Source organism: Columba livia, chromosome 3, assembly GCF_036013475.1.
Source record: "Columba livia isolate bColLiv1 breed racing homer chromosome 3, bColLiv1.pat.W.v2, whole genome shotgun sequence".
In the NCBI taxonomy this organism is placed as follows: domain Eukaryota; kingdom Metazoa; phylum Chordata; class Aves; order Columbiformes; family Columbidae; genus Columba; species Columba livia.
This window is the reverse complement of record NC_088604.1, coordinates 13,136,944-13,151,716: the sequence shown is the minus strand read 5'-3', so window position 1 is coordinate 13,151,716 and position 14,773 is coordinate 13,136,944. Positions and strand designations below refer to the sequence as shown.

Here is a 14,773-nt window from a genome sequence, read left to right as displayed (position 1 = left end):
GGAAGCAACATCAATAATTTTTTTAACCCTGATTTGTTAAAGAAAGCTGAGGTCAAGCTCATCCATACCTAAATTTAAGTACGGCTCATTAATGTTTTGAAATTAATTCAAGGTAAGGTTTTACTTGCATATCTATCATTCTGCCCTCTTCTCTGCTCAGAATGAATTTAAGTAATTTTGTATGGCTTTATGAGTATCAAACAGTAATATCCAACTGAAGTGTAATTTGATTTGTTTGCAAATCCCTTTTGAATTGCTTTATGATGCGTAAGCGCATGCAGTTTATTAGGAAACAATAAGCAAGGAAGGCAAGCCAGGCAAGAAGCTTTGCTCACTTTCAAAGTCAAGGAAAAAATTTGGCCCCTGATCAAGCTCTGTGCAAGTGAGAACTTTTAAAAGATTTCCCATTTGGTTCCTGAAAAATAGAAAAGGAAGAGAAAAGGAGTCCTGAGTGAACAAATGATTTCAGAGACAAGGACTTGGACAGGCTGGTTGTGCTGGAAAATGCAAACTGCAAGCAATCACATTTTAAAAGTTTTCCTCAGTTTTAAGTCAGGGAAAAGATTCTCTCATTGTCTTGTAGTTGTTTGAACTTACTTTCAAAATCCAGGAAAAAATGTGGATAGTTTTCAATTTCCCTGGTAAGGACCTTAAGAAGATTACCCATCCCAGCAAACCTAGTAAATGCAACAAAATCATAAACAGTTATATACGTAAAGTTAGAACACTACAACTAAGGGCTTCATACAGTCTGTGTCATATATTAAACATTTTGGCAAGTTCTGGACCATGAGAAACTTTTTGATGGTTGGTTCTGCAATATTAATGCATGGAGACAGAGTAAAACCTTAGAAAAACACAGACATAATTCCATTCAACAAACTGGAATTTAAACATCAGTATAACATCACAGAGTACAAACATATATTTATGAGTTTATTTATTTAGTAAGAGAAACAAACTTGGAACTATATCTGTATTTGTAAATTCCCTAAATTGTTAGATACAAGATTACAGAATACCATTCCAGACGACAAAAAAAGAGGTCTTAATCCTTGGTTTGGATTCTTTACCATAAATCCATGTTGTTCAATGAAAATAACTCAATTAAGTCTGATTTTTTCAATCAGTAAGGTTTTATAAAATACTACTATAAAATATATCAGAAAGACAAGCTAAAAAGCTTGCTTTTTTAACCTTTTAACTTTAATGCATGTATGCATTAAAAAAGGAGGCTCAAACTCTATCCTTTTATCTCTTTATTTTTTATCACCTTGGAAACCTTTGCATTTCAATTTATGAAAAAGTCCCCAAAGGAAAAGTGTCCAATTCTCAAAAAATTCTCTATGCAAGACAAGAAAAGGAGGTCTGAAGAAAAATTTTTTTACCAGTACAGTCCTTAGGAAGATACATTATTCTAAAATTATGTAAAAATATAGCTTTCTTGGGCAAACTTAAACTTTTCCTGAGAAGAAAGAAAAATTAAACCATGAAAGGCACATACAAGGATAAAGAGGCCTGCCTGGAGGGATGCAGAAAAATGTAATTTTAGATTTAAAACTCCGATTGAAAACTGATTTTTGCCTCAAAGATAAATATTCTCAGTACTCCAAACCATGGCTCTTGGGGCTCACATCTGATGCTCATCTATTTTTCAGTTTAACTCTTTTCCCACTTCAGAAATCAGACCGCAAAAAATTATTCTAAGCATGTACATGGCTCATACTCCATATGAGGAGACAAAGTGTTTTTTCAAATTCTCCCCCAAGCATTACAGAATAGAAGTATTATGAACCCTCATTTCTATATGCATATTAGGGATACATTTCCATAGCAGGAAAACCTAGAAAGGTAATGTAGGTCTTGGAAATTTTAAAGCAGACACAGTCATTCCATAAAATAGCATAAATTTAACCCATAATTCGTTCAGTGCATGCAGCTTCATGTAAATGAGGTTTTTGTTAGACAAATGGCTTCGTTTTGCATTAACTACTTCAAAATTTTCTCTCCAGAACAAATCCAGTGAGCAGACTGTCAAGCCCTTTAAAATTAGCAACATCTTGCATATACAACATTGAAACATGAAGAAACATTCTCCATTATCCACACAGTTACAGGAAAAACAAAATACACGGTTCTACTTTCAGAACAAGATCTGCTCTTTATGAACCAAGTCTGACGTTCTGTTTAGCCTACAAAGGGAAAAAACCTGCAAACAGAGCAAAATAGATTTTATACGGCATTAAAACTTGTATCTTCAATAACATTTTCATCACGCTGGTATAATACATCTTATCACACCAGGTAAAAGGGACAAGATAACAGGCATACTTTTAATTTCCTTTTCATAACCTTCAAAGAAACTATTGCGATTATTATGAAATACCATCACAATCTAACGACTCAGTTTGGATTCTTCACTCTCAACTGGTTTCCAGCCGTCTCTTACCTCATTGCCTTCGATCTTCAGAGAGTCTCCAACCATTTCTTCTGCTGCCAAGGCGGGCGCTGCAGCCGGCGCGGGGCTGGGCCTGCGGCTCCTCCCGCCAGCCGGGAAGCCCTCCTGCCAAAAACCTGCGGATCCGCGGCCTCACCTGCTCCCAGCAGCTCCAGGGCATGTGCCCGAGCTCCAATCCTTCCTACGGCTCTGGAGATTGAGTACTTTTTCCTGATTTTTGACTATATTTCTTAGCTTGCTTTTCATTTTGTTCCCCTCTCCTTCAGTCTCGCTGTAGCAACTGATGCAGCTATTCGGGTCGCAAGTATGAAACAAGAGCACTGCCACAAACTTTATTCCCATTTTCATGGTCGGTCTGCATCATTTTCCAAGGATCTCGAAGGCACTGGTTTGACACAATTTCTGATGTACATCAGCCCCCCAAAATAGTGATATTCAACATCAACATCTAGAAGATATGGTTCAGGCAGCTGCTAAACATACTTTACTTCTTTATGATTTGAAGTAATTTCTGGCTTCTTAAAAAAAAAAAAACAAAAAAAACAAACCTAAACGTTTCAAGAAACTTTTATGTTAAACTATAACCCATCATTCAACACTCAGTTTTTAACTCTGCATTAAAAGGTCAACCTTCACCTTAATCTAAGTGCTAATAAATATACTCCCTTGCCCCAAAATGGATTATTTTTTCTTTATGGCTTGCTGTTTCCCAGTACCTGGATTTTCTAAATTGTCTTCTCCTGGAAACTCTAACAATGTATTCCTAACCTCAGCATCTACAAGCACCTTCCAGGAAAATTTTTAATGATACTTCAAAGTAACTAATGACACAAATTCTGAGCAGGTCAGTATACACACTGCAGTTGTTAACAGATACGCAAATAAACAGCTGATGCACAGGAGCGAAACAGAAAGGTTTAACTGAAGACCATAAAATTCCATTTCATTAAACTGGAAAGCATTTTGTTTTACTTACTGTTAAACCAGTTTAAATGTTGGAATGAGACACAATGCACATATAAAAAACTTGCTGTTGCAGCACTCCTAAATCTCAGCAGCTTCTCTTTAGTGTCCCAACCCCCTGAAATCCCAACTTAACAGTCTGCTTTAAAAATGATGACATGTTGACATGACAATGATATTTTCTTGTTTTCTACTGTTTTCCAAGACATTAAAGTTTACTCTAAGATATTACATAAACATACAGAAAATACTTTCTAGCATAATATTGACAGTTTAAAGCTCATTAGTCAATTTTTGATGCTCAGTATTTAATTAGCAGCACACAGACATTGAACTGTAAAAACAGTTATGAACAAGAAGGTACATTTAGCATTTTCCATTTTTATATACCATTATTCAGGCAATTTTTTCAAAATGCTGAGCTCTGAACAAAGTAACACAGGCTGGTTTTCTAACATACCACTTTGTTCCTAAAATTTCATTAATATAATTTTGACATTTTACAGGCATTATATAGGATGGGAAAATAAGCTCCTTCTCCTCCACTAAAATGATCAATTTATTTTTGAATTCTGATGGATAAAATACTATCCCCTCAAAACAAATCAAAACGCAACCTTTCAAATCTGATATGGATTTTATACACATATACCAGAAATATACTGAAATACGTATTTATTGTATACTAAAAGAGTTTTGAAAATTTAGTAAATGTTCACAAACTGGGTATTATCTAATAAATATCGCATGCCTAAGGATAAATCTCATGTCATTTAACTCTTTAAAATATTTGTTTACACACAGTTTTAAGCAATTACATAATTTTGAAGTGTGGAGTTTTGCATTATTTTGTAAATGCTAGCTATAGCACTACATAAATTGCTACAGAAGTACTAATTTATTTCTTCTTCCTTTATGGGACTAATTTAATCAATTCCAACCACAGCCATCAGCATCACTGCAGTTACACTGAAGGTACGACAGACAAAGCGTTTAAACCTGGTTTTAGCGAAAAAAGCCACATTCTCCAGCTCAACCCTTTGCTCCTCACCACTGCTTCTTTGCCAGATACTATTTTCCTAAATCTGCCTGCTTACATAAACAGAAAGGCTTGCATCAAAATGAGCTGGATCAGCAAATACCTACTGCTTAAACTCATTTAGATCTCCCTAACGAAGCAGGGCTGGGAGTGTTCTCATGAGCGGCTCCATCGGGAGTTTCAGGAGAAACAGAGACTCCCAAGTTCAGGAGTGGCAATCAATGATTAGGAAAGATAATCCCTAATGGCACATCTGCATGGGCAGAGACAGGCATCCCATCCGCAGTCTGAGGGAACTGTATTGCACGAAGCATATTAGCGCCATTAAAGCTGTGGAACTGATCTTACTGATGAATAATTAACCGTGGTTTCAAAAAATCACCAGCATCTGAACTCAAGATCTCTCACATCAAAAGCACGACTCCAAATCGTTGTGATATTCATCGCTATAAAGTTTGTTGAGGTGCTTAGAACAGCAGAAGAGCAAGACTCAGAGAATGGCTTTATTTTATTAAGGAATAAAACAAAAATGAATAAATATTAAAAAGAGCAGAAGTTTTTGAATAATGATCATCTACTTTGTTTTCTGAAGGAAACCCTGTGTCACCCACTGGTTTTTGTTTGGGAGAAGAAAGAAGATATGAAACGTAATTTTTAATTGCATTAGCACACTCTATTACGAATGGTTTTTTTCTGCTTTTTTCATTTTCTCTCTTCTATGCAATAAACAGGGAAGCATTTTGATTCACATTGACAGCACTGCTATAAAACTGTTACACTTGGGCTTATCTAGACCCCAAAACAGAAACAGCAGAAGCTCTGTCATTCTGCACTGATGTTTGTCTGAACTCTGCTTAAAGCTCTTCAAAAAGCTCCTTAAACTCAATCACGACAGTGCACATTTTATTACACCTGACCAGTCTCACTGCCCTTCTCAGAAACCTCTGCAAGGGGTACAAATTCCACTCAACTCTCAGTAGAGTGCTCCAAATGCATCCAAGTATGGTGCCTTATAAAGAAGGAATCGTGTCTTGCAGAAAACTGTGCTTTTCCCTCAAATACTATTTGTACAGTTTCGTTTCACTCATTGCTTCCCCTTCTGCATTTTGGTTTTTCATTCATCCTGCTTCTATACAGCACCTTATATGTATCCCCATCTAACTCCACATAGGGTTTTTTTTAAATCATCTCTCCAATTTTCTTACAGTTAAACATATTTTCATGGATATAGTAGTATAATTACCTACACTTATTTTACTCGTAAATGTTTAGATTTTATAAACTGTAGTTGCATTGATAAAGAGAAATATAGCAGCTGATATTTAACAGATAGTTGTGCAAATAGATGTTATATTTGCAAAGTGGTATTATTCCTCTATGGACTTTATTTTAGAAATAAAACTGCATTTTTAAGAAAAAAAATGTGTACTGGCTTTATAAGATTTTCATAATGTAAGTAACATATTCATATAACAAGATGCACCAAGAAACAACCTACACACAAGTGAAGAAAAAACAGTGCCACACATTCTTCATGCAAGCGATGCAAAAACCACCCCAACAAAACTCAAACCCCAAAAACAAATGTAAAGAAGTGAAAAGCATAATAAGAGAAAAAAGTTGCTTGAGGTGAAAGTAACTCAAGATAAAAGAATCATTTCTGCTTTGAACAATCATTTTATTACAATTCCTAGATAAGCAACACTTCAAGCCAAGAGCTTGTGCTGTTAACTGATTCGCAGATTGCAGGACACAATTAAAACATACAAAAAAGGTGAGGCAAATCAAAGGTGAGGCAAATCAAATCAAACTGTTGTTAAACAGTTTGTAATGACAAATACATTTTTCACTAATCATAAAATGTTAAAAGAGCTGGCCAACAATATTAGTACCTGTAGCCCCAAAGATTAAAGAGCCTGGTTCATGGTTTCACTAGAATAAAAACGTTTAAAAAAGCTGGTTACCTCAGATGAACTTGTAACTTACTCAAGGGGGAGATATTTCTAGATGCCAACTCTCGCACCTGAACATACTTTGAACAGAACTCCTATATGTTTTTGAAGTGCATAATGGTAGAAGAGCCATCATGAAAGGACGAAAACCAGGCAACCAGAATAGCTGGATTCCAATTCATAGGCCATAACAATAATTTTAAAAAAGAGTAGAATGGAAGTCAATTAAGTAATTAGAATAGAATTATGTTTGAAATTAAGAAAACACTGCTGTACTTTGATCCTTCCACAGGAGTGTACAGTGACTACAACAACCTAGTTTGAATAGGGTTTGCATGCACAGATGCTGCTACACAAAACAGGGAGACAATTTCCCTGCACGCAATAAATGAAGCCTCTATCAATTGATGCTGTTTGGTAAGAAAAGCAAGATACTAATGTTTACCAAACTGATACACAGGAGGGAGATACCTCTAACAGAAACAGAACAGGTTTGGCTAGTTTAAGTGTTTCTTCCTTCAAAACAAAACCACTTTTTTTTTTTTTCCAGGTAGAGTTTGACTTAGACGAGCAGCCACATCATCATTTTTCTCTTAGTTTTCTTGTCCTTGTCTTTTCTCACCAAAATTAAAGTGAAAAAGGAAATACACCATTTTAGAACATGCTCCATTTTGGAAATCTAAGGATTTGGGCATTTGAACACGCATCTGGTTTCGACATCTGTGAATATGTGTAAAAATATCTACTCTAGATCATACACATTCTTTGATACAGAATCACAAACAGGAATCTCAGGTGAAAAATCAGAAACAGAAAAAAATGTGTCTGGTCCCTTCTGTTAATGACTGTCACATATTCAGCCTTTTGACTATAGCACATGGATTACTGTGTACTATAATCACAGAAAATCCAATGCAAGTGTCTGAAAAACAAGATGAAAACCATCATATTCCAGTTCTTTGTGCAACTGTGGTAAAGATTTTCCCCAGAGTGATTTTATTTCCAAGTTATTCTTGTGCCAGTTGATAATGGGAATAAGTCTTTGCATGTTAACTTTGTTCTTTATTTATTTTACGTCTCTGTTTAATACATAGAAGCCAAACCAGCACATGTAATCTGAGTCGAGCAAGACATAAATCCCAGAGTGACTGGATTTCTTATGGCATATTTGCTAGTGATCTGCTCTAAATGTGTCAGTATGTAGGACATAATGTATTCTGCTGGTTAAATTTGTACTTCTGGTTTGGAAAGCAATGATCTGTAAGATATAGATCTGAAGCAGTCTTTATAACTATTCTTTACTGGAAAGGGGAAGAGAAGTCAAACAACATCTTACAATACTAACCAGACAATGCATTCTGATCAAACAAACATATAGATATTACTGAAATTAAAATAACTGTCTGGCACAATATGTATCAATAGCTCAAGATTTGAGGAATTGAAGATGAAATGTGGTCTTCATAGAGATTAGCTGCCATTAGCTTAAAATACTGTAGTTTGTATAATAGTGGTCTGCTTTAATATCTCATTACACAAAATAAGAAAACTTGCTGAACAATTTGCATTACGATGCTGTTGATGGAAACGGCAAGAGTTCCACCAGGTATGGGGGGGATAAAAAAAATGCACTGTAAATAGACTGGAGGATAAAATATACCTTTTTTAAAAACTTAAAATTTCAGAAAAATGGTAAAAGAAAAACTTCCTATGTGTCTCTGGGTGAGGATAAAGGAGGAATGAACAGGTATCATCCCAAGACAGCAATGTGAGAGACCACCTAATCCCAAGAAAGTGGTAAAGAAATAAGGTTTTGCTGAACTATAGAGGCATCTGAATAACAGAATAAGGCAAGAACCTACAGATACCAGGTATCTGTAGAAGCTCCTGGAGCTCACTGGTGTTAAACGTTCCTTCTATAGCACAGAGGAGTTTAACAAAGGAATGGTTATTTTAGACTTGTTTGATACTTATGGGGAGAATTAATTGAATAAGGATGGAAGCACGTGAGAAATTATAAAAAAACAGCAGAGGTTACTAAACAAGGAGAAAACAACAAACTGAAGATCATGATTTCAAAAAAAAAATAGTTTCAGTAATTTCACATAACTGGAAGAATAGGTCTCTCAGAAAGATGATTTTTGGGAGAAGGGAGTGCAGGAAACTCGACAGTTAAGAAAATACAAAACAGGTTATTCCCATAGACAAAACAGAGACTTCAAAATCGATATGCCTGTATAAGCATATGGAAGAACCAAAGCAAAGAAGTTTATAAAGGAGGGAGTTTTGACAAATGACTGGAGATGAGAAAATGCTATTTAGTATCATAAATTTGCTGTGACACTGAAAGTCTGAAAAAGTAGTTGCCACTGGTTTACTGGTAAAAAAGATGATGGTATTTTTAAACAGTATCTGCTATCTGCTGTATAGATCTGGTTTTGTTCAATACTTTTAATTAGTAACAGACAGAGAAGAAGAAAGTACCCTTTTAAAATATGTACTATGCTAGAAGGGAATTAAAATATCCTGGAAAATAGGACCCTAATTCAAAATCACTTTGATAAATTGGTGATATTCTCCAGAAGAAATTCACTAAGTGCAAATGGGAAATACTCAAGGAAAACAACAAATCAATCCCACAAATGCAGATGGAATGGTAAGCAGAAAGTTTGAGGAAAAAGAAATATTTAATCTTTATACTGGACTATAAATTACAAAGGGTAGAAAGCTGCTAAACTCCATAATTGTTCAAAGATTGTTCTCACAGTCAAGTTACGTGACAAAGTTACTGAATACTGAACAAGAAGAGATATTCTCCAAAACACTAGTCTAATCTGTAATTACAAAGGAGTTACAGAAAATTATAAATTCCAATTAAACTCCCCCTTTTTTCTTAGTCAGTTTCGTGTCATTTTATAATCCCTTCTGATATTATTTTATTAATTCATGTTCTTTCACATTAAACACTCAATTCATTAAAACGTATTTTGGCAGACTGGGTCCATGGTATTTTTCTGCAAAACAGTTGATCTTCAAAATTGCCTTTAGTTAACCAGCAAACACATTAGGCCTCCTTACGATGTAAACATAAAGAGATTCTCAATTTTGCATTGTGCCCAATACTTTAAGAAGTGCATTCCGTCATACATCTGTTTTCAAATAATGTGTTTTACACACAGAGAATACCAAACAAGCTTTTGTGCCGCAACATGAGCTGCTAAAAACCAGTGTAACCTTTTTTTATATATTAGCAAGTCTGCTATTTGCCTAAGATGATCAATAAGGAAGGAGTACTGTGGATGGCTCTGAGTTAAAACCGCATTTAATTTAAAAATTAGATTTTTTTGTAAGTGTAAATGAGAATTAAAACTCCATACTGACTCCGACAGGCCCCGCAGTAATTAATTCAAATCACTACTGAAAGCTATTCCTAATTTAGCAATGAAATTTGCACAATAACTTTTTATTAAGACAATAAAATTCATGCACAGTGGTGACTTTATATCCCACTCCTGCCTTGCTATAAAATCTATTTTTAGCTAATTGACAAATCTGGACGGCGATTAATCACCAGCCCATTCACAGCACAGCTCGCTCCCTTCCCCGTTACGAGAGTCACAGGCCTACAGAGGCCCATTATACAAAGAAAACCGAGCATTGTTCAACCACGCGAGTGAAACCAAACACACGCACAGGGTGGACACGGGGCCGCTGCGGCGACAAGCCCGGGGCCGCGGTGCCCGGGCAGGACGCGCCGAGCCCGGCGGGGCGGGGGCGCCCCCTGCTGCCCCGCGGCCGCCCCGCCAGCGGCCACGCCAGGGGCTTTGACACAAAGAGCAGGAGAGTTCATGCTCCGGATAACAAGTGGTTGACTTCTCTGAAACGCTCGTACCTTTACTCCTCAGAAAACGGCCAGGATTAGATCTAGTCATTAGTTTATACGCGCACCGAGTCACCGCGGCCTTTTGGTACTTAAAAGTGGCCTATAACAAAAATGGGGACAGACTTTTTAGCAGGGCCTGTTAGGACAGGACACAGGCTAATGGTTTTAAAGTAAAAGATTCAGGCTTGACATGAGGAAGGCATTTTTTACAAAAAACACTGGCCCAGGTTGTTCACAGAGGTGGTAGATGCCCCATCCCTGGAGACATCCCAGGCCAGGCTGGACGGGGCTCTGAGCAACCTGATCTAGATCACAGAATCACAGAATGTCAGGGATTGGAAGGGACCTCGAAAGATCATCCAGTCCAATCCCCCTGCTGGAGCAGGAACACCCAGATGAGGTTACACAGGAATGTGTCCAGGCAGGTTTTGAATGTCTCCAGAGAAGGAGACTCCACAACCCAACTGGGCAGCCTGTTCCAGTGTCTGTCACCCTCACTGAGAAGAAGTTCCTTCTCATATTCAAGTGGAAACTCCTGTGTTCCAGTTTGTACCCATTGCCTCTTGTCCTATCATTGGTTGTCACCGAGAAGAGCCTGGCTCCATCCTCGTGACACTCACCCTTTACATATTTATAAACATTAATAAGGTCACCCCTCAGTCTCCTCTTCTCCAATCTAAAGAGACCCAGCTCCTCAGCCTTTCCTCATAAGCGGGATTCTCCACTCCCTTAATCATCTTCTCTGCGCTGGACTCTCTCAAGCAGTTCCCTAAAGATGATTTTCTCTTCTACACTTACTTTTCAAAGCCAAACTAATCTTGGTAATATTTTAATAACAACATGCCAGAACGAGTAACAATATTAAAAAAACAAAACAAAACAAAACATATTGTTTTCCCTTTCTTTCCACTGAAACTCAGAATTTAATTTAAAAAGAACTGTGTCTGCATTGAAAATTTTGAAAACCATAATTTCTACTGGAATGTTAAACAGGGTAACCAGGCTTAGCAGAGAGCCAAGTCCCAAGGCTGTGAGCGTTCTTAGCAAGGCATCCCAGCCCAGCATCTGACACGGGCTATGTCAGCCCTCAGCTCCAGTCCTGCATCCTCCATGTGAACAGAAACACCACTTTTATTTGCCTTTATCCAATGAAGTTACAAAGCAGACTAAAAGCTGAGAAGGAAAAAAATCTGGTTTCCCTTTTGCAGTCACTGACTAAAACCCAGATACATGAGATGAGATATGTTTAGCTTTAAAATGCCAATAATAAAACCAGAAACTATAAAACCAGAAACCAGAAACTATAGAAAAGGCACTATATTTAGATTCAGAGCAAAATTTAAGTTTTGATTTTACTTAAAAAGGATCTAAGAATCTTGTGAGTGTAATTTTCAGTATAAAGTAGCTCCCCATTCACACCTGAATGACATAAGTCAAATGTAAAATAAATACACCCTCGTAAAGGTATAACACATTACTTTCTGTCAAAAACTTCAAATTATAATCAACTATTTAAATAGTTCATTTAAAAATATTTTTAAAAGGCATATAACTTATTAAAAACTTAAATTGTGTAAAGATCACATATTCACACAAACATACATAACGTATGTACATACGTACATGTATACACAGCATGTTTAACAAAGAACTGAGAAACATTCGCTTTCTACAGGAAAACGAATAGATAAATCAAGAATAAAACCTAACACAATAATAGATCAAGATTAAAATAACTGACCTAATGACACTGAGTTTGCTGACTCAAACCCATCTACTACAGGTGTCTGCAGAAACAAGCAGTTACAGACCCGCAGCACAGCATATAGAGTCACGGAATATTTAAACTTCTTGGCTCATGACGTAGATGTTGTGAGTTCTCTGGAGGATGGGATGGGGCAGAAAAAAACCCCTCAATTATTCCCAATTTCATAACGAACAAATGGAAGATAGAAATTTCCTGAAAAGTGTTAATATTTGTCATTAATAAAACCATTTTGTAATACAGAACTGAAACATGGCTGGAAATGGAATTAATCTTTTCTTCCTCCTTCTTTGAGCCAATCATTATTTTAGTTACAGCTTATTCAACTGGCTTACTAATAAAAACAACGAAACTGAAAACTTTAGAAAAGCCTGAGAGATTAAGTAAAAAAATGCTCAGTGACTGGAGATTATCAGGGTTGATAGGAAACAACAAAAATTTACTTAAGGGGAAAAAAGTTCAAAGAACACAGTGTTAAGACTGAAAAGGAATGGAAAGACCTAGAACAGTGTATGTTTCAACAGTGCAAAAAACCTTTTCCACAAAAAAAAAAGCCAATAAATTGCAGAGGATAGTGTTATTTTATTACAGAATGAGTTTTTTTTAATATACCGATGTTAGAAAAAAATATACATATATACACAAGATAAACTATATATGCATACATAAAACGGTCTCAGATACAAAGTTTGAAATTCTATATGTATATTTTATATCAGATATACCATGTTATTAACACTACCATCCAAACTACTTAGAGAAGTCTTTGTGAAAATAATATATTCAAGAATTAATAACTGTAAATGACAGTGGTGGGACACTTGGGATCTCTCTCACCTTTCTGATATTTTAAAGCAGAATTATTTGAAGTCTACGAAAGTCCAACTAAAGCAGGACCCAGCCCAGTGCTCCACTTCCCTTCTCCACAGTGTCATCCAGGCAAATGCATTAACTACTCTCATTCTGCTTCTCTTCAATTTAGTTCTTGAAGAATTGGCTTGTTCCAGTTCAGTTTGCCCAGCCACCAACCTCCCAACCACAAGCGCCAAAACCAAGCACTGCCTAAACCACCAGAATTATCACCATATTACTAAGAACCAGTGCAAAAGGACCAAGACTGTTGTTGAATCTATCCAATCAAATTAAATATGCAAATAAGAAGATCCTTGTTTACCTGTAAGAACTTTAAAATTCTGTTACAAATTATTTCTGCATTTTAATGCATTTTAGCTACAAACCAAATTGGCTACCAAAAACAACGTAAAATGGGGTTAATAATAAAAGGTTCTTTGAAAACATGCTACAGTCCGCACGTTCTAGCTAGGAGGAAAACCCCGATATAAATCAAGGTAACTGCCGCTACCTGATTTGGTTTTGAAAAAAGGCTGCAGTTAAGGCTGTTATCCACTAAGTGGCATCATCAACTCAAACACCTAAATTTGACAAAAAACAATCATAGTCCAGTGCCTTTTAACTCCTACACATAAACTGATGGAAAACATTTTCTTCAGTTGATTCATTTTATTCAAGTTTTTTAGAAATTTAGGGATGATTACAAACAGTCAAATGTATTAGTAAATGAGCAGTACCAATTTACTTTTCACACCAAGACATTTGTAAATGTTTAGCAGAATGATCAGGTTAGAAATAAAATTATCATGATAGACATATTAAACAAAGCAACCAAAACACTGGAGTAATATGAGCTCAAATGAGACACAGGAAGACATAAAAAAGTAGTGTTGTACACCAGCAATTCTAGTATTTCATGTTGTGAAGTGTGAAAATACAAAAAGTCACACCAGATGGTTACTTTAAACACTTAAAAAAAACCCACAACAGTAAATCCAACAGAGTAGATAAACTGATGCAACCTGATGCTAGAAGGTATTGAAACAATTACAATAATTGGGAAATTAAGAAAAGCATTACGTTTCACTAATTATTTAAGGATCAGTTTTTAAAATGTTACTTGAGGATTAATGACTGTAAATATAGTTTTTGATAATTGTTGACAGGAAAAAAAGCATTTAGGAACAGTATAAATAGAAGAAAAAACAACAGAACTCTCATTTTAAAATAGTTTTTGTCCTCCCTATTCCTATTGTTTGTCTCTGGTCTTTTATCACTGTCAAGTTGTACACACGTAAACAGCAACTGAAAATAAAGGGGAAAAAAAATCAGCATTGCCATGTATAAGAGTACAAGAAAATGAAATAAGCAGCTACTTCTGTGTCTCTGCCTCTTAAAGGCATATATTTTAAGCTTGTGAAATGTCCTATACATGCACTAAAACACTGAGCATACGTCAATGCTGGAAAGACCAAGACATTCTTTTTTTAAGTTATTTTTTTTCCTCACCGGCCACAGAGGAATCACATTAGGACATCGTCCTCCTTCCCTACATCCGCCTACGACAACCATTTGCTGCAAGTCAGCGACTCCAAAACCAAATTGTTTACAATTAACTCAAAAAGCCATTAAAAAAATTTGTTTCTTTGTTCCAGTTGGAAGGGGAGACAGCCAGATGTGCGGCTTGTTGATCTTGCTCTTTTCTGACCCCTGAGTGTAGGAAGAACTGCAGCTGAGGAAGGAAGTCAGCAAGTTGTGTTAATGAAGGTGAACATGGCAAAAAAAAGATGTTTACAATCTTCTTTTCGTGGAAGAAAAATCTCTTTGAAAGAGTTTGTGTTAAAAAAAATAGATATTACAG

At 36.1% G+C, this 14,773-nt stretch overlaps 1 protein-coding gene across 14 annotated transcripts in view; it reads right to left on the bottom strand.

Moving 5' to 3' along the window:
- CYRIA (CYFIP related Rac1 interactor A) overlaps positions 1–14,773 on the bottom strand; it is a 55,913-nt gene that overhangs the window by 19,855 nt on the left and 21,285 nt on the right. For 4 of the 14 annotated variants that reach the window (XR_010471103.1, XM_065055857.1, XM_065055858.1 and 1 more), the window contains one exon: positions 336–415. The exons of 3 other annotated variants lie outside the window; for them this stretch is intronic. Coding sequence is in view for 8 of the 11 variants with exons in the window: in XM_065055857.1 (XP_064911929.1) it covers positions 336–408 (73 nt within the window). In the remaining 3 variants the exon portion in view is untranslated. Of the gene's footprint in view, positions 1–335; positions 416–597; positions 678–2,449; positions 6,252–14,773 lie in introns of those variants that run through there. 7 more of the 14 variants (XR_010471104.1, XM_065055860.1, XM_065055861.1 and 4 more) reach the window with 4 other exon arrangements.